Genomic DNA, 26,306 nt, shown 5'->3' with positions numbered 1-26,306 from the left:
GTCTGCTCATAAAACAATTTTTCATGTGATTTTTTTTTTTCTCAGAAACTATTCTGGTAAATACAGAATAGCATCAAAGCACTCAGAACATTTGTACTGTAGTTGTCTCCTTTTGAGTTCCACATACTAAAAATGTATTGCAAGTACAGGAGTTGATTTCTGTACTTGGCAGCTTTTTGTATGTCAATGTATCAAATTTTCCTTCAGATATAACTCACAAATATTGCCTGGTAAGGAATCAGTGGGGAGATATTTTTCCACTAAATTGAACTTTCAGAAGCTGTGGTCTTTCATGGCAGGTGTTTGTGTTTATGCATGCATATTTTTTCCATTAATAATTTCCTTTAGGATTCTTCTATCCTTCTGGATGTAGTTGAGATTCTTTCCCATAAACATTTTTCTGAGGAAATAGGGAATGTATGTTAAAGGTTGACATATTTTATGTGCCCCAGGGAATTTGGTGACAGGTATGAAATGGTGTCCATGCTGTGACTTGTGATGTTGATCTTCTAAAGAATTCTGCAGAAGTTACTGTAATGCATTGTAGAAATCAGAGGCTCTTTGCAATTTCTTTTATTTTACATGCCAAAGATGCAGAGGTGACCATGTGTTTGTACATTGTCAGGTAGTTATTAATGTTGTTATTTCAGGGGTTTGAAAGTCCTGTACTTACTATGTGTCCTGAGAAGATTTTCCTGTGGAGAAGGTGGTGATTTGGGTAACAAATACATTGACAAGATCTGGCCAGGAGACTTAGTACTTTTAGACCTGCCAGAAAAGAGAACAGTTCACAACATAACTGGTGTTTTCTTCTAAAACTCAGGTTATCATACTTCAGTTTTTGGTGTCTTCAGTGATTGCCTTCTGGACAATCTGCCAGGAGTGAAGACCAATGGCTGCACTGTTGAAGTCATTCCAGCTTTGCCAAGGCTGCAGATCAGCACCTCCCTTCCAAGGTGAAAAATTAATTAAATTATGATTTTATTTTGTCATATTTAAGTGTTAGTCACATGCTGAATTAAGGCTCTTCCACCTGAGTGTATAATCAATGCTTAAGTAAAACAGGACGTAATCTAAGTCCGCATTATTTGCTTTAGAATGCAAATCTGAAGTTTTTGTTTTACTGCTTGAAACCATGGAATTTCACAGAAATATGCAGAAATAATTTTGCAAGTTTTTTTTGTGCTCAAAACTTTGGTTTTGGGCAATGAGGGATGTATCAAGCCAAGAATTCACTGTTTATATCTTAACAATCCAGTCCAGGCATGACTTTTAATTCAGCTCAATTATCACAGAAGAAAGGAAAAAAGTAAGAGAGAAAATTATACAGAAAAAGAATCACTAATAAGTACATGTACCTTTATACAGTAACTGAAAACATAATTTGTTTTGCTTTTTAGTATGCAATTCCATTATATTTTTATCTCAATATGAGGGGGAAAAAAGAAATTCCTTCTTCCCTTTCACTCCACATGCTCAAATTTCAGAGCCCTGAAATGCTAACAGTACATGACACTACATTCTGAATGATCAAAAAACACTTGGTTGAAGTCCTCATCAGAGGTCTGTTCTGAGACTGAAATCTGCTCCTGTTTGTGGAGGCTGCTTGTCTTGTGGTAAGGAAGGACAGGATGAAAGGGAAGGATGGCAGGAATACCTGCAAAAAGAAGGGGAATTATTGGTCATTAATCTCAATGACTTCTGTCCTTGATTCCTTCTGACCACTCTGCATTAGCACAGGAAGTACGGTCAGGAATGGAACCTCTGCCCATCTGTCTTGTTCTGCAACCTCCTTCCCTCATTCATGCTCCAGAGAGTTCATCTCTAGTCACTGTTTCACCTTTCACACTGGGAATTTTTCCCAGGACCTTCTGCTGTGAGGTTTATCCCTGCCCTGTCCACTAAACCTGCTCATTGTAGTGACCTGCTCTCGGCTTTTGTTTTCATTTCCCCTTCCTTACAGTTTTTGCAGGTCATTTAGCAAGCTTTCAGAGTTAGAATATGTATTCTATATTGCTTGAAATCTGACTTGTCTTATGCATAAATTATTAATTTTTGTCCTCAATTGTTCTAAAAATGGGAATGGAAAATGTTATTTAGTGTCTTCAGCAGTAGTTTCTGAGTCTTCCAAGAATAGTGAATGGAGTAACCAGGACAGGCTTTTAACATTTTCATCATCATTATTTGTTTGTCACATTTTGTAGGTCTGCTCATACACTTCAGCCTTCTTCAGGGGATGAAATCTCCACTAATGTGTCTGTCCAGCTGTACAACGGAGAGGCCCAGCAGCTCATCATTAAATTAGAAAATATTGGGACAGAACCTTTGGAGAAACTGGAGGTGACAGCAAAAACAGTCAACACTAAGGGTGTGTATGCTGATGGAAATAATCATGCTGACTTCTTTGTTACAAATGAGATTATTTGTGTTATACTTCTTTTAGGTCAGTTTAGAATAAATATCATAGTTTCCATTACAGAGCTGAAATAATTCAGTTTGATTTTATTGTAGGAATATAGAAATGAAAGAGAATGTAAGGAAATGTAGAAGGATGAAGGAAATTGTAGAACCATCTCTGTGTTAAAGGGTCACCTGCTTTTTAAAAATCTAGATTTAATTGCAGTGTTACTTGGGGAAAAATCCTGAGGCAATTACTGGTAAAGAGGAAGAATCTTGGGTCTAAATTATTTTCTCCTTATATCTAAATATGCTGATTAGTTCATTAAATAAATTACTATTAGCAGTAATGTTGTCCTACTTGAGGGAGTGGAAATAAATAAGCCTGTTTCTATCTTACTCAGTGAACAGTAAGAAAAAAAAATGGAGAGAAGGCTTTAAAAGACAAGGCAATAAATAAAATAAGCTATTGTGAGTTAAAAGAATAATTGAAGCTCTGGATGAAATACAGCACATCCCCTGAGTACACTTAATTCTCTTGAAATGCTCTGTCCATGTTAGTATTAAAAAGTGGTCTGATAGGTGAATCCAGTTTTTGTTTTGTGATGTTTTATTTTTTTTTTTTTTGGTTTGTCCTCTGAGGGATTGTTATGGAAATGATCTTAACAGAAGTACTGCAGGTGACAGGCAGCGTAATCTTTACTGACAGTAGAAATACCTTATTTTATTGCAGGTTTTATTCTGTCAGTACCAGAGCATTTAAATTCAGTGTGATACCTTGTGATTTCTGTTCATTTCAGTATTCAAGCTCATGATTTTTTTATAACAGAGTATCCCCTTCTCCACAACCTCAGAGAATAGGAGTTGCCAATCGTCTCAAAATACAGTTTTGGTCTGAGACTTGTTACCAGGAATAATTTTAGGAGTTGAAACATACGATGACTTACTGTTCTTCCAGAAGTTCCAACATGCTCCTCATGGGCCAGGGGCTCCATGTATGGAACAGAGAGGCCAAATACAGGTGAAATGGAGAAATACTCAGGTGAAAACTGAGAAATACTCGGGTGGAGAAATTTATGTATTAAATAGTGGAATATATGGGCCTGTAAATCACATGTTAATCAGAATTTTTGTACATAACATTACACAGGTAATGGATTCACAATGCTGAAAAAGAGACTCATGCCAACTTTAAAACACCATCTCTCCATAACAACTTTTGTTAAAAACAGTGGGGGAAAAGGAGAATAGTTGATATACTCACCTCTAAGTTCAGTAAAACTTTTAACTGTACTCCATCCTATATTTTCTTTCTCTGTTGAAGATGTTTGCAATGAAGCCCCTTTGTGTATCTGACAGTGTCTTTAATGTTATTAGGCATGATAATTATCAGAAAAAATAAAATTTCTGACTATAGATTCTGATGATACTATAAGCATGCATACTCAAAAAAATGCAACTTAAATCCCTATCTCAGAAAAACAGAATTGAGTTTTGAGGATGATATTTGTTCTGACAGTGTGAGAACTGTCCCACCAGAATCATGCAATCAGAAATGTCTGTGGGGGCAGGGACCTCTGGAAATCATCTTAACCTTCCTTTGAAAGCAGAACTGAAGGTGTTCCAGGGTCCTGTCAAGTAGAATGTTCAGTTTCTTGCATTGTCTCACAGAAGTGAAATGCACCCCTGTATTTGGAGCTGTGTGCTTGAGATGAACTGTGTTATTGGAGATAAAAAAGAAACTGAAGTGTGACTTTTTAAATGACTGTGCTATGGAAACAGTGTAAAGCACTGAGAAAGGCTAATTAGAAGAACTAATAGTCCACATTAAGCATACAATAATTATGTTATTTCAAATGTGATTGCATGGAGGTGTTGCAGAGTGTCATAGAATCAGTCACTGAATGGTTTGGGTGGAAATGGACCTTAAAGACCTTGGACTTTCAGTTTTCCTCCCATGGGCAGGGACACCTTCCACTATTCCAGATTGCTCAAAACCCCATCCAGCCTGGCCTTGAGCACTTCCAGGTATGGGGGAGTCACAGGTTCTCTGGGAAACACATGCCAGGGCCTCACCACCCTCACAGTAAAGAATTTCTTCTCAATTCTTAAGCTAAACTTGTCCTCTGTCAGTTTGAAGCCATTCTCCCTTGTTCTATCTCTACATGACCTATCCAAAGTCCCTCTCCAGCTCTCTTGGAGCTCCTTTAGGCACTGGACAGGGCTTTAAGACCTACCCAGAGCCTTCTCTTCCCAGGAAAAACAACCCAAACTCCCTCAGTCTTCATAGCAGAGGTGCTGTGATCACCTTAGTGGCCCCCTCAGGACTTTTTCAAACAGATCTTTCTTGTTTTGGGGATGACCTTTGCCTTTTTTCATGGGCTCTCTTCCATTTTAGTTATGACCCTAAATTGATACAAATGCATGAGCTGGGCTGACTGTCCAGTGAGATGGGATTCTGGTGGCCAACAGGGAACCAGAGATTTGTAATGGTCAGTGAGTACAGACATGGAACTCGTGGGGATAGGACATTAAACCATCTCTAACAGCCACACAAACTCTTGGTGTTACACATCGAGTTGAGAGCGTGTGCAGGTGTCCATAGTGTGTTAAGAAGTTGTCTCTTGGTTGTTCTGTGCTACTCCTCAGTGAAATGTGCCTGTTCAAACTGGTCAAGGTCTCCTTGAGAGCTGGTGGTCACCTTCATTTGCCTGAGCACAGCTTGCCAGTCAGCTCAGGAGCCCATGAGAAGCTTTGGCCAATTCCAGCCAAACACAAAGAGCTTTCAGGCATCTTTTGTTACACCCGATGTTCTTTACTTCTTTTTGCCTTGGCAGTTATTCATGAATCTCCTGCAGCTGCTGCCTGCCTGACCCATTTCCCTACTTTCTGTTTCTGGAGCCACGGCTTTTAGCACAAAGATGAGTGCTGTAAATGGCAAAATTCTCTTTTTTACTGTTGCTAGATTTATAGCCAGTCACTGTCCTTGAGGAAGCCAGCTTCTGTGGCATTATTGTGAGTGGTGGCATGTTAATGAGAAACTCAGGAGGTAAGACTGTCACACTTGCCTTCCCTTACTTCACTTCTGTCACCATCAGGGGCAGCTCTTTGGGTTTTCTGCTCTGGCCCTCAGATAAATAAGAACTTGCAGCTCCCCCTGTGCAGTTCATGAAGGACATCACAGGGTTTTGAGTCCTTCAGCAGCCGTGTGTTGTGGAGCAGATCCCGAGGCCGATCAGCAAGAGGGACTTGTCATGCTGCCACAACAGACATGTCTGTCATGGCTTTTTGTGTCTCACTGCACCCCTGAGCCAGGCTGGGGCATCTGTAGGTTGGACATCACATGTCCATGCTGCCAGGGTCAGCTCTGGGTCACCTTACACTGTCCCTCACCGGGTCACACAGTTTAATCCTTTTTTTGGAAAGATGACCTGTGCAGAGCTGGATGCTTTCCCTTTGGCTCCAGTCAGCTTTTGTTAGAGGCTTGTTGTGTCACAGATGAGAGAGTGCAGTCCAAAGGCTGTGATAAACCAACTATTGGATCCACTGAGGAGCAAATATAACTCTGGTGTTTTCAAACTTGAGAAGAGCCCACTTGGCAATCTTAGCACAAATGGTAAGCCCAGCTACACACATGGAATGAACCTGGATGAAGCAAAATCCTCACTCATCTTTCCTAGAAGTGACAGACTTCAGGAATTAAAATGTAGAGAAAGAGGTTAACCTGTCCAGCTGCATTCTTCCCATGGCCTTTGAACACATCTGCCAGAAGACAAATGAAAAATCTGCTTTGAGGTTCAGGAGGTTCTATGAATATTCAGGACTGGATTTATTTACCTTTTTTTGCTAAAGGAAAATTTGTAAATTCTTTCAAATGAATTGGTTATTGTGGTGGGTTGACCCTGGTTGGATGCCAGACAACATCAAAGCTGCTCTGTCACTCCCCTCCACAAATGGCCAGGGAGAAGAAAATACAATGGAAGTCTCATGAGTTAAGGACCAGGAGAGATCACCCACTGATCACTGTCACAGGCAAAACAGATTCATCTGTTTTATTAATACTAATTTAATTTTATTGCTAACAAAATTGGATAGGATAATAAGAAGTAAAATACATCTTGAAAACACCTCCCCCAACAGTTCCCTCTTTCCCAGGTTTTTCATCCTCTCCCCCAGCAGCACAGGGAGGGGGAATGGGGGTTGCACTCAGTTCATCACACATTGGTCCTGCTGCTGTTCAGGGTGAGGAGTCCTTCCCCTGATTCCCCTGGGATGCAGGGGAATCTCAGCTCTGGCACCTGGAGCATCTCCTGCCCCTCACCACCACAGACCTTTGGTGTCTGCAGAGTTGTTCCTCTCACATATTCTCACTTTGCTCTGAGCACAATTACTCCTGTGCAGTAACTTCTTTCCTTCCTAAATGTGTTATCTCGTTGCAAAGAGCATCATAAGTCCTGCAGGTTCATTTCTGTCCACCAGGTCTAGGAGAAGTTAAAATGTGTGAATGCCAATGCCTGTGCATTTAGAACTGATTGTTATTTTGACTTCATAAAATAAACTATAGCAAAAAGCCAGATTTACCAAGGGATTTGGGATTGAAAGTAATGGAGGTTCTTGTGTTCTCAGTATACTTTTCTATCAAGTTTCTCTATGCAAAATGTCAGTGTGGACTTTTTCTTTGTCAGACCTTAAAATCTGTTAAAATTTAGACTGGTCTAGGATGACCCAAAGTTAGTTTCTGGGTAAGCTTTTATGTGATATTTGTTAGGATTTTAGTGATTTAGTACCCAGTAAAATGAAACAGGTTGCTATTTACAACTCCTGATAACAGTTGCTTGTAACTTAAGATGTTTGCTAAACACAGATTTTGGGCTTGAGAAAGAGCTGAATGCAGGCTTGCCCCAGTTCAGCCTTCCACTGAACTGAGAGGTCTGAAGCCAGAGAATAATTCACTGTAATACTGATTACTGAACAAGGTCAACATTGTTAAACTATAACCAAGTGTCAGATAAATATAAATTAGCTGTTTCTCCACATCTACAGCTCAGCTTTTAGCTCAAGCATTTAGATCTTGTGTTGTAATTACTGGTGTTAATTAGAAAGTATCTGCAAGGGCTGTTCTCACTTTAAAAGTCTTTTCACTTGTAATGTCTTCAAATAGATCTCTTACTTAATGAAAACATGTTTTGGAAAGAGTTTGGTGCTCCACTGCTTGGGATATGTCATTCTTTGTTTACACTGAGTGGAAACACTCCTTGAGCATACTGGATTTTTACTTAACAGAAAAAGGGGATAGAGATTGCTATAGTTATTAACTTACTTTTTTTCTTGAAAGTAGAAAAAAATACTCAGAATGGTGATATAGTTGCAGCTATATCATTAGGTGAGGTGGAGGTGAGTTTAAGGAAATAAGTTTTTGGGAGGATTTTTCATTTTTACCTTGTCTTTTTTTTTTACTAAAGAAATCTATACTATTGATTTGGTGGGGAAAGACACAAGACAACATCTGGTAATCTGTGAGAAGAATATCTTTCAGGCAAAGCTTTTATTGTTTAGGTAGAAGTTAATGGAAAAAATATTCTCTTTGTTTTCTCCTTTTCCTAGAAAGGGAAACCAAAGGTTCCTGTGCAAATCAAGATGATTTGGACATAATCTGGAATTCTGATTGCTGCTTTTGAAAGATCCTTTATTCCAGGTTGCAGTAGTTGAGGCAGTCTGCCCACCCTGTTCCCTCACAGGTGGATCTTAGATGGTGGTTTTGGAAAGGTTCTGAAATCACAGCAGATTTTAATTGCTTTGTTCTTACCAGGTGACCTGGGAGGATGTGGAGATGAACTGTGTGACTTGCAGTGGTCCCTGTTATGCAAAGCTGTGCTCCAAAGGTGTTTAAATGAGCTTTTAGAAGAATTCTCCTATATACTTTGGCGATAACATGCATTGGTATAATAAATCAATAAACGTATCTTTAGGACTCTCCCAATCAAACCATCATGCTTATTTATTGTACCAGTAGACTTTCTTGTAGTATTTAGCATTGTCTGGTCTTCTTGCATATAGGAATAAATTTATGGATGGGGTGGGTTGACCCTGGCCATAGCTAAAGACTCAGTGTAGATGAAGAGTAAATTCTGGTTTTTTTCCCCTTGTATAATTTTCTGGCATGTCAGGCTTATAAGGGAGGACTTAATAATTACAGATCCCATATATCAAGTGGACCAATGACAAAAAAATTTATTAAACATATTTTCTTTTGTCACTGACTAATCCTGTCTGGCATCCTTGATGATTGGGTCTTATAAAAAGCTGCTTCTCAGCTTTAAGAAAGGACTTTATAAAAAAATGAAAGCCAGTAGTCTTCTTACCCTTCTATATTGCTCAGTAAATAACTGAAGAATGATGTTACAGCTGTTTCAGAATTTCAGCTGATTAAGTTTGGGTTATTTTGATGAAAAGTACTCTGCATTCATGTGACACCTCCTGAGCTGAACTGTGTAGGATTCAAAACTACATGAACATTTAGAACCCCTGCAGGCTATATTTAAAGTTTATATTTAATGCTGCCTATTGTGCAGGGTTTGTGTTTTTTTTCTGGTAGTGATCTTCTTCACTTAAATTCATATTTTGAGCTTTGTGATCTGTGTGATTCCAGGTTAGTGTCAGTACCCAGTAACTTCTCTATCTTTCTGTTGCTACATTAATTTTAATACATTAATTCTGAATATTTTAGATTTTAAACAGGACATGACAGATTGATTAGTACTCTCTACAGCAGTTCAAAACTGAAACTTCCTTAATGCAGGGCTTATGCTTATGAAATATTTACTTATTTTGATACAGAGAAGCTGTATGGAGATTTCTTGAGTTGGAATCTAGAAGACACCCTCTGCCAGTTTCCTCTAAAACCTGGAAAGATTGCAACATTGATTGTAAACATTAAAGTGAAGCTGGACTTTTCTTGCCAAGAAAACCTTCTGCAGGATCTCAGTGATGGTGAGTTTTTCATTTCTCCTTGTTAAGAAGGGTTGTGTGTGCTGCTGGAATCACTTTTCTAATTGCTGTGCCCTTTGTGTTAAATTGATTTGTGATGTGGCTGTGTGGTTGAGTATTTGTATGTTGTAAAGCAAAGACAACCCTTGGCTGAGTTCTGCAGATTGAAGGGTGAATTTTTGAGACAGTTGTGGGCACGAGAGTCTGGCCCAGCTTCCCCATCATGAGACCTTGCCCTTGTGTTTTAGAATATTTTTAAGGTGGTTTTGAGGTATCTTTTTATATCCTTATCTTATGAGGGTAAAGAAAAATAATTCACAAACATTAGTGGGGTTTAAAGAAAAATAGCATTGAGTTGATTATTTAATTATCCAGGATTGCAGAATTCTGAATAATTGCTGAGTGCAGTTTTACCTAAAGTGACAGACTGAAATTTAAGGCAGAATTTCCCTAACATTGGTTCTACAGAGAAAGTGCCATGTGTTTAAACTTATTTTGAAGAAAAGGAAGCTGCAGTGTTTGCTTCTATTAGAATTATTTGGAATTACAAGTACCAGATACTTGTAATAATGATTTCATTTTTATAATAAACACACAGTCTTTCTGGAGTAATTACTCTAATCTGTATTTTTTCATTTGTCTGATAAGTTTACACTGATTAAATTACCTTGACAAAACAAGATACTCTTGTATTAAAAATCCTCTGTTATTTGGATTTTTTTCCCAGGATCCACTTGCAGGTATGCATTATCTTTATAAGTAATCTTTCAGTACAGGAAAATACAACAAAATTACATGCAGAGCTTATTCAGGTTGAATAGGAAGGATTTCTGTGAATTACCTTGCAAATGCATTTAAACAAAAATTATAGTAGTTGTTAGTAATGATTGAAAGATTTTAGTTTTGAAACCTTCCTAATGTAAAATATCAAGATACTTTAAAAGTATTTTAGGACTTTACAGCACAAACCCTGCAGTGTTGCTACACTGCAGTTAGTTCAGAGCTTGTTGAAAATGCTGAAGTGAAGGAAGAGCACACCCAGACATTGTGAAGCCATGGGTGCCAGGGAATTGGACTTTGAGAAATGCCCCTTGATGGCAAGTGGGATTTCATAGTAGAGATGTATATATAGATATATATGCACACACACATATATATAAAATTTCCTTCATTTGCCCAGTGTCCAAAATGTTCTGAAGCTTCACTTGTCTAGGAGCTTTTCTGATGAAATAACATAAACCCCAAGTATTCTGCAGGAGGTGAAGTTAACTTACTTCTTGGTATGGACACTGAGCACTTGTGGGATTTGGATTTTGGCCTCTGTTTACCTGCATCCAGCTCTTATAGGACCACAGATGAACAAAATCTTTGAACACCATTTTTACCTCCTGCTCCTCTGAAAGGTTGTGTAGATGAAGCAATTCAGCCTTCCCTCATTTAGTGATGATAAAGGAGTAGGATCCATTACTGCATTGTTGGAACTTTGGGATCTGTGTGTGCTGTGTACTCCCTGTCATTTGAAAATTTTATTGGGGATGCTAAGTATATTGAAAATCTAGTTGCTACTTCATTTTTTATGTATTGCTTTTAACTTTACAAATGCTGGAGTTTCCAAAGAGGAGGTAAGAGCCTGATGGGAAGAACAGTAAAGAGCTAGAAAAATCAATGGCAACTATGACATGACTTTTAATCATAGGGTACAGTGGTATCTTTTTCTTTTGAAGACCAACCACATGTACAATGATGATCAAAATTCGTTTCTCTCCTAAAAGCAATGTCTTTAGTAGGGCAATTTTTACATCCATGTCTTTTCATTTTTCCTTTTGCAGTGTTTGTAATCAGGACATGGTTAAGAAGGGATAAATTACTGATGTTTTTGATGATACACATTTATCCAATTGGAAAGTAAACCAGGTTATCAATCTGAATTGCTGAGGTGTGTTGATGGTGAGAAAAATGTTGGGTGTTTTTCCAGATTGAAGGAAGCAAAACCACAAGTGGCTGCTCAGTATCAGATCAGTGACCATCCAGCCAATATCTTGACTGTGACAGTGGCTAAGAGCAGATTCCAGTGGGACAAAACAGGAAAAATTGTGCACATCTGTTTTCCTCTAGGCCTGTAACTGTTGTTAGCTTAGAAGCTTCCAGGGCTGAATATAGTTTCTCTGGTTCTAGGCAGTTTTACTCATCCTTAGTGGGTTTCTCTTTCTTAAAATTCTTCATTCTTCCTGTCAGCACTTCACAACAAGAAGTGGCAAGAGGAGTCACAGCTAAATTACTTTTTAGCAGCTTTGCACTTACTGGTGGCCTTGTGTTTCAGGTTTCTTAATTGCATGAGAGAGGCAACAGGACATCTTCTTAGCATGGTTCCTGCAGTGATTTGATGCATTTTCCCAGGGTATTGTCCCTGCAGATTGGGGATTTCTAACTGTTGAGGGCTCAGTTGTCCCTGTTATGGGAATTGTTCCACATGTCAGCCTTGTCCCTTTTGAACTCTCAGTTCTGTTTGAGGGAGGCTGTACACACTATTTGAAAGCTGATCTATGTGTTCGTGTAATGACCTAATGGTGCTCTTTATTTTGTTTTATATTCCTTTCCTTACAATCGTGGGGTAATGCACAATTTATCATTTGCTTTTTTGACTGTTGCTGAACATTAATTTGGGAGATTCATGAATGTGTGAGCCACAGCTCCATGATCTTGCTTCTTAACAGAAATGATATGCTGGGAGCCTCTTACTGCACATACAAGTTTAGGATTGTTTCCCCCCATTTATTTATGCTGAATTTTGACATATTATTGGATGTTGGTCTTTTCTCCCAGGTACCAAAAGACAGGATGAGAGGAAATGGGCTCAAGTTGCACCAGGGGATGTTTAGATTGGATGTTAGGAAACATTTATTCACTGAAATGGTTGGGAAACCTTGGAGACCCTGTTTACCAGTCCTGGAATCACCAGCCCTGAAAGTGTTCCAAAAATATGTGGATGTGGCACCTGGGGGACATGGTTTAGTGGTGAACATGATGGTGGTGCTGGGCTGAGAGTTGAACAATGATGATCTTCGAGGTTTTTTCCAACCTTAACAATTTTGTGATTCCGTGTCTTAAAGCCAGTTGACCAAGATTAGGGAGATCCATGTTTACAACAAATCTCAGTGAAATTTTGGATCTCTTGTCCCTCAGCTGGATGGTTGAGGGTTCCACCTCTGGCTGAGAAGGTCAGCATGGGCATTTAATTGGATTCTGAGGTTGTTACACTGGGTGAGGCAGGGGATGCCCTTGATCTGCTGGGTACAGCCAGTTGCAAGCAGCTGGAGCAGTGAAATCTCTGTCACCTGTTAAGGTGACTAAAAAGATCAACAGGATATTCACATTATGAGCATAATGAATTCTCCTTTCCAGCTATTATAGTGCAGTTTCTGAAATTCAGTATTTCCCTGACACTGAATGGGGTAAGAACAACAGCTGCTCTTTCTGGATTGTATTGTACATGTGACTTGTTGGAGGCTTTTAAAAAAACTCCTGTTACGTGGGGACAGTGTTTTGCAAAGGTAATGAATTAATTTGCAATGGGTACTTCATTATGTAGAATGTTAATTTTCATCTATTCCCTGTATAGGGAACCTAAAGACAAATGTGAGACTATTTAAATTCATAAACTCATCAAAGGAACTAATTAATTACACATTGAGGGAGAAGCAAATCTGTGCCTTAAGTCTCTCCTTCCCTTCTCTTGGTGCCTGGAGAGGCTCCTAGAACAGAGGTTAGGCAGTGTTAGAGGAATTAAGCAGGAATTCATTAAAAAGGCCTTTAAAGGACAAACCTTGGGCAGCACAACAGTCTGGCCATGGCTCTGCCCAAATGGACCCCAAGTCAGGAGTTTTCACACTTTTATAAGTTTTGGTCTATTTACATGTTGGGTTAATTGTCCAATTACAGCTGCAGGTTATGAAGTCCCACACTCCCAGTTTGCTCTTCTCAATTCGCTGTTCTTTGCACTTTTTGGGCCAGAAGCTGCAATGGTGTCCTTGGTTCTCGGGCTGGAAAAGGATGGTTTTGTCTGACTAAACTGTGAGGAGAACTTGTTAACACTTTATATAAAGTTCAGTTACACACTAATGCAGTACAGAAGCTAAAACTCAAGGCATCACTCTAGGGGGGAAAAGGTTGCAGAGCAATAATAGCATATTTCTAGGAGCACTAATCTTGAATATTTTTTAACACTGGTATGCAAGACCAGTGTATTTTTCATAGTCACTTTGTTGTTTTTCTGCTTTAATGGTCAGTTTTTATCTACTTCAAAATGTCCTTCCAAGTATACAGACAAAGCTCTTTTTTTTGGTTTTGTTGGAATGATACCTGGTTTGGAATTTAAATGTTCTCTTGGCAGTTATTCCAAGAAACTAAGTAGCCTGGAGGACTCTATTAGGATAATGGTATCATTGATGATGATGATGATAGGGTCCTCAGAGATGTTCCAGTATTATCATTTCCATATTACTCTGCTGGGTAGCCTTTATAACATTTAATTGTTCTGAGTATTCTTTTTAAGTGACTTCATTTCTAAGAAGCTTTTTCTTTTGTCTCTGCAGTTTGAAGATGTGTTTGTTCGTACTGTTAAAATGAGTAAATAAGGGTTTTTTCTCTTTTGTTCTATTTTTTTTTTTTTAATACAGATGCTTCTGTTTCCTCCATAAATTCATCACTGTGTAACTTTAAAAAATATTCCTAATTTTATTGAGAACTACAGAATTCTTCTTGAATTACAGCTTTAGTACTTATGGAAGATAAGGTGCCCTTTTCTCTTCCAACTGCACTTTAAACCAGATAAGCAATCTTGTCTCATGATTGGACTAATATAGGGTGGGATTTTTAACTATGTGTCAGTGCCATAGTACTTCAGGCTATTCCAGTTTTACCAGCCACTACACAGCCACACAGAGAGCTGGTGTTTCAGACCCCAAATCTTTACAATGTAAATAAATAAGGCAGACATGAGGCAAATAACAATAAATTGATTATTGGCACATACAGCCTAATAAACCTGCCATCCTGTTATGCTGTTCCTTTGTTGAGGCACTTTATTTTAGCATCTAATGTAATCTGCATACATAATCTCTAGTGTTTATTATTAACTTCTTTACACTTCATTTGTTCTCTTTCATTGTGTTCACCCTGATTGTAAATTTATCTTCCAATTTTAGTTTAGTTCAACAACCTCAGGACATAAATCCTTGCTTATAGTGCATTTGTTATTGTTAATTATTGTCTTCAGAGGTAATGGGGTTTCTAAGAAGAACTCAGGTCTGGTACATGTTGGCTGTGCTCTGCTCCTGGGATCCAGAGAGCTGCTGCATTCCCAGGAACTTTGCCTGGAGTGCTGCTGCCTGGGGTCCCTCCTGTGATGGTCCTGAGCACGTTTTTGAGAGAGGGAAGGAGCTGCATCTCAGTGCCCACCTGAAGTGTGGAGGGTGGATTATATTGACTCAAAACCTCTGTGTGTTCTCGTGTTATTCTGCTCTTTGTTGCTGCACACAGCAAGTTTCTAGAATTCTGCACACATCATGAGAATACAGTTATCTTTTTCTAGGGGGAAAAAAGAAAAGGCATTCAAGTTCAGCAAGCAGAGTCTGTCTCCTGTCTCAAGTTTTTTTTCTATTTTTCTGCATGTTTAAAGTACTTCAAAGCTGTTACAGTATTCTTATAAGATGTTACCTACCAGGAGGTTTTTGTTTTGAAATTTCAATCAGGTAAGAATTGACAAAATAAACAAATGGCTTGAGGTGGCATTTAGTTTTCATATGTTATAATCAAGCTGTTTTCTTTCCAAAAACTCTGTGATTCTGTGACATAGCATCATAGTGTGGTTTGGATTGGAAGGGACCTTAAAGATAATCTCATTCCACCTCCCTGCCATGGACAGGGACACCTTCCACTATCCCAGGTTGCTCCAAGCCCTGTCCAACCTGGTTTGAACATTTCCAGGGATGGGGCATCCACACATTCTCTGGGCAACCTGTGCCAGGCAGGGCCTCATCATGCTCTGGATAAAGAATTTCTCCTTGTCAGTTTGATGCCACCTCCCCTTGTCTTGTCACTCCATGGCCTTGCAAAAAGTCCCTCTCCAGCTCTCTTGGATCCCTTTTAGGCCCTGAAAGGGGCTCTGAGTTTTCTCTGGAGCCTTCTCTACTCCAGGTTGCACAGCTCCAGCTCTCCCAGCCGGTCTCCAGAGCAGAGGCATCCCAACCCTTTGAGCATCTTTGATGCCTCCTTTGGAATTGGTCCAGCAGCTCCACATCCTGTTGGTGTTGGAGCCACAGAGCTGGACAAAACACTCTGGGGAGGATCTCCCCAGAGCAGAGAGGATCTCCCCAGAGGGGCAGAATCCCCCCAGAAACATCCCTGGGCTGCAGGAGGGGATCCAGCTCCAGGCCAGTTGGATTGACGTGGTGATGGTTGGTCATAGGCTGGAGTCTGTGATCTCTGAGGCCTTTTCCAACCTGAATGATTCTGGGATTCCTCCTCTTCCTGCCTCTCTCAGGGTCCCTGTGCTGCTGTTCAGGAAGCTGCAGGAAGCAGCTCTGCACTGCTGTTGGATTGTATGAAATTTTCCTGGAAAAAGCAGCACTGTAGCCTAAAATGTTCCACTGTTTCCATTTTGTGTGACATTGAATTGCCTGGACAGAATCCCGACCTCTGAATCCCAACCTCTGTTGGGTCTGTGGTGTCAGTGGAACAGTTTTTAAGTGTTTCCTTGCTGTCTGGGACAGCAAGGAGTTTGGAGTTTGGGACCTCCATAGCTGTGATGTACCTGTTGAAAAATGGATCCATTTTTGTCCCCTGGGTTGGGCCAGTGATCCTTGCACAGCACAGTGTGACACAGGACAGGAGCTGTCCCGTGCCACCTCTTCCTTCTGTGCTCAGTGACTGGATTGTAAATCTACAGGTTTAACTCTCCCTCATTCAAGTAAGAAATTTTGTAGGGTTCTGTGCAGTGTGCTGGGAAAGTGGCTAATGAAGTTAAATTGACAATTTACTTAACATTTGATAGGAGAGAGGAAATGCTGGTAAGAGATTTTGCTCTGTTATGACAGCAGTGACTGGGATGTTGGAAAGGCAAGCTGTGTTTTTGCAGTTACCATGGAAAAAGTGTTGGTCATATGCTGTTACCATGGAAATATTCAGTGTGGATTGTTGAAATTAGGAAAATGTCTGGACAGAGTAGCAAGATAATTATACTTTTTATAGTGCAAGGCTGCTCAGGATGTTTGACAGTAGGGATTGACAAAAGAAAACTGGAGGATTTAGCATCTTCATCTCTCTAAACTTCATGAGAGAAAATGTATGAAATCTCAAAAAATATAAGTATCAATAATGTAAAACTTCTGGAGAACTGCTTCATTGATGCTCAGTGTTTTCTTCTACCATCATTAAGTTCTGCAGCCTACCAGGGTTTTTAACAGGATTTCTCAAATTCTGACTATTTAATGTATTGCAAGGGAGTTGGTCAAGATCTCTTCCCCCATTGCTGCCTGATCAAAGTAGAGAAGAAACAAAATAATTGAAAAAATAGTTGTTTGTGGTAGAAAATTAATTTTTTTGTTGTTCTTTGGCAGAGAAGTTGCCTTGAGCAGTCCAGGCTGTGAAGGGCTGAGACATCTGCAGCATAACAAAGGGCCTGGCACTGGCTTTGTGAGAGTGCCACAAACTTGAGACAGAAAGTTCAACCACTAACAAGTTACCTTGGACTTCCCTTTCATCCTGATGTCTCCTTTGCTAGAAAACCTCCTTTTCCAGATACAAATTAGAGAGTTAAAAATGTCTTCTTTCTAGAGAAAATGTTTAAACTATTGTCTTTTCTTCCCCCAACTCTAGAAATTAAAAATAAAACGGGATTTTAAAGGATAAAATAATTAAGAAAGGCATTACTTGTATCTCTGTGATGTTGTTTTAGGTATTATCTATTCTTCTCTCAAATAATTAAACCTCATGCCATTTAAAAAGTGAAAAATCTGATTAATGCTATGCAGGTTTTCATACTTGGTTCTTTTCATGTTTTAATTTGTAGTTTTATGTACCAGTCAGTGTTAGTTTTTGTTCTAAATATAGAACTAGTAAAAATCATTCATCAGCTTGGGAAGAATATTTTTCCTCAATTAAAGCTTCTAATTTTCATTTTGAAAGAGCAGCTTTCAAAGCCTGTGATCAAATGTAGTTGTGTATTTCTTTCTGTATTTTGTCTTGTTCATGGTCCTGCTGCATTGCACGGGTAGGTTGCTCTCACCTCTTGTCCTGCTCTCCCCCAGGAATTGGAGAACAGGATATTTGTTCAGTGCTAAGGGGCCATTTAGAATTACTTAGTGAAGGAAAATGCAAGTAAGGGAATATGATAATACTCCCTTTATTTTCTCATTTGGAGACCTGTGAAGTTTAAACTCCTTTCATGTTCCATCTTGTTCTTATGGTTTCTTCTTTTTGAGGAATGTATCCTCAACATGTCCAGATTTAATAGGAGCAATTTAGGAAATATGTTTGGATTTTGTGTAGCAATTTGGTTTTTCCTGTGTGTTCAGCTGTGTGTGTCTGCTGCTGTACATGAGATATTGCTTGTATTACATTGGTGTTTGTGGATTACAGTTGCTCTGCACAGCATCAAGGAACAAAATATTTATCTTCTTTGCATGTAAATCTAAATAATAACAAATAGTGAATCTAGTTTTACTGTTTGTTAAGGTTTCCTTATTTTAATTCTCTTGTTCTTCTAATTCTTTTGATTCAGTAGTAATTTTTCAAACATTTAAAGTTTATGCTTAGGGTGTAGCCCTGGTTGGGTGGAGAACCCCAAATGTGCTGCAGTGCATTTATTTACCTTCAAGTTACACCTTGTTGGCAGTAACAGAGTGTGTGTGCCAGTACCCAGAATAGGATTAAGCACCAAAATGAAGACATTCCTCTCAGGGTATTTTTATGCTTTTTTGTTGACTCTTACAATTGAAACCTTAAGTTTCCATTCTGCCTCCTTTATAAATGAGAACTATTTTATCTATTTTTGCATTAGTAGATGTACAAAACATGACATCTCTATTTTCTGTCATTTTCCACAATATATACTTTAACAAGAAATCATTGTACTAGAAATTAATTTAAGGCTCCTAAGGAGCTGATAGGATCACACTGTCATGGAAAACCACAAACTTTGATTTTTATTTTAATACTGTAAATGTTAAAACTAATTTTGTATTATTAACTCTGACATCTTTGTTGTGATATTTCAAATGCAGTTTCCATCCTTCCCTGTGATATTCACCAAGTGTTTGGTGCATTCAAGTTTGATTATTTTTGATGTCCTGGCAGAAACAGCCAAATAATTTTTGTCTTTGGTTCTGTCTTTTTGTGTAAAAGGTTAATATCACTTTTTGTGTCTTTTCTCTCCCTTTGATAATACAGATATAAATTATTGGAACAAAACATAGCATTAGACAAGCAAAAGTAATTCTCTGTGTTCTTTTTCCAGATGGAATCAGTGTCAGTGGACTCCCCCTCTCCAGTCCTTTCCGACAGGTTGTCAAACCAAGAGTGGAGACCAAACCTCTTAATCCCCAGGAAAGCAGCAAAGTTGGTGATTTCAGTCACGTCAAGGTAGGGGAATGACATCAAAATAAGTAAAACCTGTTGTTTTTTGTTGTACTGTGCTATGGTTTGTTGTGTGATTAAAAAACAAAGGTTGCCTAGTCTTATAAATATTTCCCTTTGGTTTCCTTTAGCACAGCTTGATGTTCGGAGTTTGGATTGTTATATTTGAGCCAACAAACAAAAAAGGTGAAGAAAGATCAGGCTAAGAGTGGAAATTGCAGAGTTGTCTGTCCCTGTGGTGTACTGGGGGAGCTGTCAGCTCACCTCATGGTGCTTTCTCATGCTATTTACTCTGTGAATTCTTGGCTTTCTTGCAGGGAGGTTTTTTTAGTGGTGTTCATACAAGTAATAAAACAGAATAGTTGAGAGAGTCAAAGAAAAAGTAAATAAAAGTACCAGGGTGGAAGAGCAGTAGTGTAGATGGAAGAACAGTTGTGTAGGTGGAAGCTGCACTGTGCTTACCAAGAATCTGCCCCAGCCTAAGCTGCTCTTTGCTTTTCTGTGGCAGATCTTACCTGATGAAGGTATAAAGTTGTTGTTTAGAGCATGAAATAAATTAACCTTCATAATGGCCGGATTTGAAGAAGATACAATAAGAAAGATTGTAAATAATGGACTGCAGCACTTCATTGGTCTCTTCCCAACTTTTGGTGAATGCTGTGTTGTGTGCAGTATTTGATACATTCCCTGCACAGATCCATGTTCTGCATCAGTTCATCCTGTCAGGAATTAGAATGAGTGTTTTACATGGCAAAATTTGGCTTCACATGTGCTTGAGAAGCAAACACAGGCTCTGCTTTTCTCAGTGACTTGCTTTGCCTGTGAATTTGCTTCCTTCACAGTGAGAATATTCACAATTCTATCTGAGCAATAAACAGGTGAAGCTGTTAATTTGTAAGTCTGTTTCTTTTGGACCATTACCACTGCTAATTCATCATCAATTGATTCTGCAGCACAGAAAACATGACTGCAGCATAGGAAAGGTCTTAGCAAAATTACTAAAGCCTTTGTGTTTTATGGCATAGTAAGGTTTTTCATAATTGTTTATAAATATAAATGAGCATGATTGAGGAAAAAAAATTGGTATTTAAGTGAACAAAATGTCCAGCATTAATATTTAAGTTCAGAGCTTTGTGTAGAATGTCTGGCCTCTAGACACTTCTCAGTCACTGTGGCAATGGAAGTGTTAATTCAAGATAGGACTAAAAAATCTACAAATGCAGAACTTTGCACCAAGTACATGAAGAAAAAAAAGCATTTTGGTGCACTTTTTGGTTGTCAATCAGTTGTCCTGGCAACCAAGAAGTTGCAGGTTCCCAGTGCTCTGTGTGATAGTATTTGAAGGATGTTGGAGGGCTGTAAAGGAGAAACTTGGTTTTTAACATGTGTAGCAAAACAGTGTGGTGGGAAGGCACATGCTGGATCCTGTTGCCAGGCTCATGGAATGAATTTTGATTTAATTGGTATTTCGTGATGGAATAACCATTCAGATGATCAAAACTATGTTGAGTATGGAATACACATTCCAACAGCATCAAAGGATTCTTTTCTGAGTAAATGTCTCTGTGTCCTGAGCCTGGTGTGCATCACTGCTGTACAGCACCTGTAGTGTCCCTGGAGTTTGTCCCAGTTAAACTACTATAAACCAATAATTGGATCTGCTTGGATTAAAAATGCCTATGGAGCTCAAAACTATTTAGAACTATGCTAAAAATATTTTTTGATTCACTGGGCTATGCACAAAATTAAGTCTCCATGTACAAGGACAGACATATTGGGTAGTGGGTAAATGACCAGAAGAAAATACCTGTTATAACTGAGGAGATGTATTTGCCTCTTTAGGCAGTCATTCTGTGATAATGTGGATTTCTGCTTGTGACTTCTGTTTTAACATTGCTCTTTAGTAGGAAGCAGCATAGGAACCACCAATAGCTTAAAATGAAAGCCAGAAAAATTCCAAACCATAGATACAGGGAGTTACTGTAAACAATACAGTCAATTAAGAACTTACAGATATAATTAGAATGTGCTGTAGTCCAATTATTTTGGCTGAGTTTTGAGGAATTTGCTGTAGTTTTGGATTTGAGTCTCTCTGGTTTAGATTGGGTGTCTTTGAGTACATGAATTATGTTACTTGTCAGATGCTTTTGCTCAGACATTGATGTCTGAAATGAAACAAGCTGGGATCTGCACGAGAGATGATCCAAGGTTCCCTTTGATGCTTAGTCTCAAAATGTTTGATATTTATGAACCTTTTTGAGTTCCCTAGAACCTCCTTAAATGATCCTTGAGTTTCTCCCTGTGGCCGCAGAACACATCTGGGTTTGTGGGCTGCTTGTCCCTCACGGTGCACTTTGGGATGAGCTCTGGGTTACATTTGGTTTGTTGTTGTGCCAATTAGATTGGTTTGACACGGACTAATGTAAGAAGCAAGTGGGAATTTTTAAGTTAAGAACCAAGATGGATCTTAAACAATTTGTATGTGTGGTGAAAACACTCTGCTGTCACTTATTCATGATTTAACAATAGGTGTCTGGTGTGAGTATTCAGGGGTAGTGGTTATTTTTCAATCCTGCATGCTGTGCATAAGCTCATCTTCAAATAAAAGTGAATTTCTGCGAATGAAAGTGAGTGTAAATTAATGCTTCTCGTGTTGCTGATTCTGAAATGTCCTTGTTCGGATATTTATAAGCCTCATACTTAGAACCTTCCCTCCCTACTTGTTTGCCTTACAGATTTTGTGCTTCAGTCTTGGATATTGCAGTCGAGTTTCTCTGCAATCTCTGTTTCCAATTTTGCTGTAGGCTGTCTCCTAATAAACCAGTCACTGGCTTCTGGAAATGACTGTTACAATGAGCTCGTAAATTCAGTGTAAAAATTGCTTTATGACCTCATCATAAAGCTCGCTTATACTCTCAAGCTGAATAGAATCTCGGGCTGTAATATTATGTTCAAATACACTTTTCTGCTGTTCAGCGCTGGGTTTTTGTGCTGAGCCTTGTCTAAATTGCTTGGTTGTTCCAGGGTGCATCTGCATGAAAGGATGATTTACCCTGCTTAGGGTAACTCATCCTTTCACCATTGCTGTGGTGTGTGACTGTCAGGTTTGGGGCTGAATCTGTTACTTTTTGAGTAACACTGCAGTGTGTTCAGATATTCAAGTATTCTATGTCTTCATGCAAAAGCTGCAGTGAGAAATTTAACCAGATGCCATAATCTCTCAGCAAACACAGTGTCAGTTTTAACCTGGGGAATTCTGCTCTGCTTTTCATACTTGGAAGCTGAGATTATGTGGTGTAGTCTAGTTCTTGTCAGATGGAAGAAACAACCTGGCACTTCAGTCCGTATTCCATATGGATTTGAGCTTTAGAGATCAGTCCAAACCCAAATGAAGAGCTGAAATGGAGAACTCTTTTAGCTGGGTGATGAAAACTTTGAAAGAATATTGAGAGATTTTAAAACCTTGGTTTAAGCTGTTAAACATTCCCAGTGCTTACTGGCCAGTTGTTTGGCAGACAGGGCTGGTTTATAATTTATAAGGGATTTGGCTGACTTCTTTATTTGTTTTGAGACTTGTTTGTTCAGGAGAATTTCCCTCTGCATCTTGAATGTGAGCTCTAATGCTGGAGATTCAGCTGCAGAAGCTGGAGAGGTTTAAGTACTCTCATAAAACTGTTCTGTTCCTGCAATCTCAGTAAATGGTAGGAAGTGTTAAAATACAGTATGTAGAGCTAATTTAATTTAACACACTGTCTTTAATGTATCTTTTCTGATTTACTCAGCAGTGTATTAAGATGAGATAGAGGCCTTAATTGGATTTTTTTCTCTTCAGTTCTCAGGCTTTACTCTTCTAAGAGAATGTGTAGTGCTAGTAGGGATAAACTTTCTATTGTTGATACTTTAAGTTCTAATTCCTTTTATTCATAAGCCTTATATCTATTCTAAGTTTAAGCCCTTAAACAGAATAAGTAAGATCTTTTTTTATTATTTTAAAATAATTTTGGGTGCTGCTGAAGTTAGAGTAGATATTGAGTCTGTACAACACAACTGAAATTTAGATTCCTTTTCATTGAAGAAATGTGAATATGGGAATGAGATCTTAGGCACAAATATATAGTCCAGTTTGAATGCTGTACTTCCACACTCCTGTTTTGGAATTCATTACTATGCTAGTAAATTCTGTGGCCCTGAGTTCTCCCTCAGTATTAAACATGTCAAGTTTTACATTTCTTTCTCTTTTTCCCTAATAACTTTCAAGATGGCAGAATATAAAAAATAAACAAAGCTCTTTCACTTCCAAATCTGATTTTTAATCAAAATAATACAGATTTTATTTTTTATAATTGACAATTTCTGATGTGAGTGCCAGAAGGCCACTCACATTTCCTGAAACCTGCTCAGTTTAGAGCTGTGAGCCACATCAACCTTTGCCAGGTCAGCAAAGTGATTTTTCTTGCCTTCCCAGCCAAGAATTACATTTTTCTTTGAGACAAAGTGGATTATAAAAATAGAGTTATTCTGCAAAAACAAGGAGAGATGGGTTTTTGGCAGTTGGTACCTGTCTGGCAAAATGTGATTATGATCTGGATCAAAGCTGGCAATTTTTGAGCAGTCTGGGTCTAAATGCTTTCCACTTTCCTTCCCTGCCCAGTTCAGCATTGCTTACCGTCCCTGGAGTTCTATAAATAGTTGAGTATTCCAGACAATTTCTGCTCTTCACTCCTCTTCCTCTCTTCTTCTGTGAATTGGTCTCTCAAGAAAGGAACGGTCTGTTGTGCCCTAGAGAAGACTGTACTTCAGAACACTAAGAAAATACTTGACTAAATCTACTCCCTCGAGCCAGGGGTGGGAAAGAAACCCTACTACCCCTTGGATTTGGATAAATTCAATTCATTCAGCTTGTCTTGTATTTTACATTCAATATTATCACAGTAGAATCTACACTTTCAATGCATTGTGTTTTAGAACTTACTATTTTTCTGATTTTACTTGACATGAAAGGAGTATTAAAAATTGTGTGAAGTACTAATAGAAAAAGATTGGGTGGATTCACTGTCTGCCTGTCAAAAGCAGAGTTTTTTTTTTGGGCATTGTCACTCAGAAAACAAGTGATGATACCCGGTTTGTACCCAAAAAAATCTCTCATCGGGAGTAGCTGCAGGTGCAATCTCCTGTATAAACCACACTTCATCTCTTTCTTGTCTAAAGATGAACAAAGAAAAGTGAAAGTTGACACCAACACAATAAACAGAGCTTATGGGAACAGCTGGAGGTGGTCACATCCATAATGACATTGTGATAAGTCAGGAAAAAAATCTTCATACTGAGGTTGGCTTTTGTAGGAGAGTGTTGGCTGAACAGAAAGTGAGGGGAGAATAGGAGGGGAAGTTGACTGGGTTAGAATAATGGAGAAATAATAAAGATGGGCTCATGTGAAAACCTGCTGAGCTGGAAACTTGAAGTAGAGGGAGGGAGGTTTGGAACAAACATCTGGAACAGGAGGGTGAAAGTCCAGTCAGGTCTGTGGGAAATTTTAAGAATACTGAGAAACTGAGATGTTTGTGTGAATGCTCTGCTTGCATTGGATGATAAAGTTCCTCAAAATGTTTTCCAGAGGTTAGAAAACCTCTGCAGCCTGGAGCTCTCAAAATGGGACCTGCCACATGTGTGCTCCATGTTCAGGTGTCACAAATTCAGAATCCCTTTGTGGGTCAATTACTTTTGCACTTGCCAGTTCTTGCATTATTAGTTTTCCTCTTTTAATGAGAACAGATGAGGTAGGTCAGACAGGGTTTGGGTCAAAACCACTGTTTATTTCAGGTGCCTTATTTACTTGGTTCTTACTCGTGCACATTTACACTGTTGTAGATCCAGACATTTGCTGCTGAAGTTGGTTTCAACCTCGTGCTGCATTTTTACTTAAATACTGCTCATCCTGCATATGATAATGTTGTCTTTCCAAATGTTTAATGGAACTTTTTTGAAATTCCATAAATTTTATTGATTTAATAATTTTCTGTGGTCTTTTACCCACAAAACTCAGTGCATTGACAAGTAATGAAGCATAGCTGTACTGCAGGCTGTGATAAACACTGTGCCATAGTTTTGTTCTCTCCATTTGAGAATAAATAAATTAATCTGCAGGCAAGTTCAATTTCTTAATATTTCAAATAACTTTTTTTTTCTGTTGAAAGATTTTCAATTCCTCAATCATAGAGGCAGATCATAGTAAAGCTTGGAGTTTTGTTCTGATTTTTGGGCAGCTGGCCAAGGAGATAAAGAGCATCTTGATAAAAGAAAAGTAGAATCTTTAGACTGTGAATGTTCTGTTTAGCTAGAAGTGGCATTTTTAATAGCTGCCTTCCTCGGGAGTATGAGAAAGAGAATGAAGTTTAGTAATTTAGCACTGTGGGGACTCCAGAAGGGCAGGTCAGGTGTTGTAGTTTTGCTCAAAGAAATGGGAAGTGCAGACTCTGGTGGCTGTAATTGATGCCAAAGAATTTTTGAAAGGGCGCCTCAGAATCTGCTTTACCAACTTTGTTTCACTGAGGGAGGTGACTGGAGAATCACCCCAGCAAGCTCCACATTTTGTGTTTATGGGTAAACCAGGTGTTAAATGTCCTAGCTTGCCAGTTTTTAGTAAGATGGTCTGGAAGAGGAATTGCTTAAGATAATTTTGATTTATTTACAAGTGTGTTTAAAGCTGCTTAATTTAGTACTAATAATGATGATTTGCTAAATTTATCATTGATCAGTCAGAGGCTGACTCTTTCTTAGGGGGACTAGGACAACATTGACTTCAAAATACTGAAATTTCTAAGCAATGAAAATTATCTAAAATTGTCAAAAGTAGAGGAGAGGAAATTCTTTGTAAGACAAAGAGAAAAAAAACTGAGACTGAAATAAGTGCAGCTTTTAATATTGTGTTAGATAAAAAAGATCCAGCTCATATTTTGTTGGTCATTTTATGAAATTGGTTTCTCTGTGTTGTCATTAAATTGCTGATTTTGCTGTGTGTTGCAGTGACTGATGATGTGAGAGAGGGAAAAGCAGGTGATGAAAAAAATGTTATGGGAAGAGGGAAAAGTGAAGGAAATTGAGGGTGTTGATCAAATAGTGTCATTTCTTAGATAGTTCTCTATGATTCATTTAGACCTGATTTTCTGTAGGTGTAATCTTAGAGTAAATTAAATTCCTAATGTTCTTGTGTTTAAATAGAATAAAAAGCACGTTCTCTGGTAGTGGATCAAAAGTGAATATTATGAATACTATGAATATTACATTGGGAA

At 38.6% G+C, this 26,306-nt stretch overlaps 1 protein-coding gene across 14 annotated transcripts in view; it reads left to right on the top strand.

The window, feature by feature from the left end:
- TRAPPC9 (trafficking protein particle complex subunit 9) overlaps window positions 1–26,306 on the top strand; it is a 440,655-nt gene that overhangs the window by 59,975 nt on the left and 354,374 nt on the right. For all 14 annotated transcript variants that reach the window (XM_072925042.1, XM_072925047.1, XM_072925045.1 and 11 more), the window contains 4 exons: window positions 824–956; window positions 2,205–2,368; window positions 9,235–9,387; window positions 18,899–19,023. In XM_072925042.1, coding sequence (XP_072781143.1) covers window positions 824–956; window positions 2,205–2,368; window positions 9,235–9,387; window positions 18,899–19,023 — 575 coding nt within the window. The remainder of the gene's footprint in view (window positions 1–823; window positions 957–2,204; window positions 2,369–9,234; window positions 9,388–18,898; window positions 19,024–26,306) is intronic.

This window comes from Taeniopygia guttata, chromosome 2 (genome assembly GCF_048771995.1).
Source record: "Taeniopygia guttata chromosome 2, bTaeGut7.mat, whole genome shotgun sequence".
Classification (NCBI taxonomy): domain Eukaryota; kingdom Metazoa; phylum Chordata; class Aves; order Passeriformes; family Estrildidae; genus Taeniopygia; species Taeniopygia guttata.
Note: the sequence above shows the minus strand (reverse complement) of the source record. Positions and strands in the feature narration are given on the sequence as shown.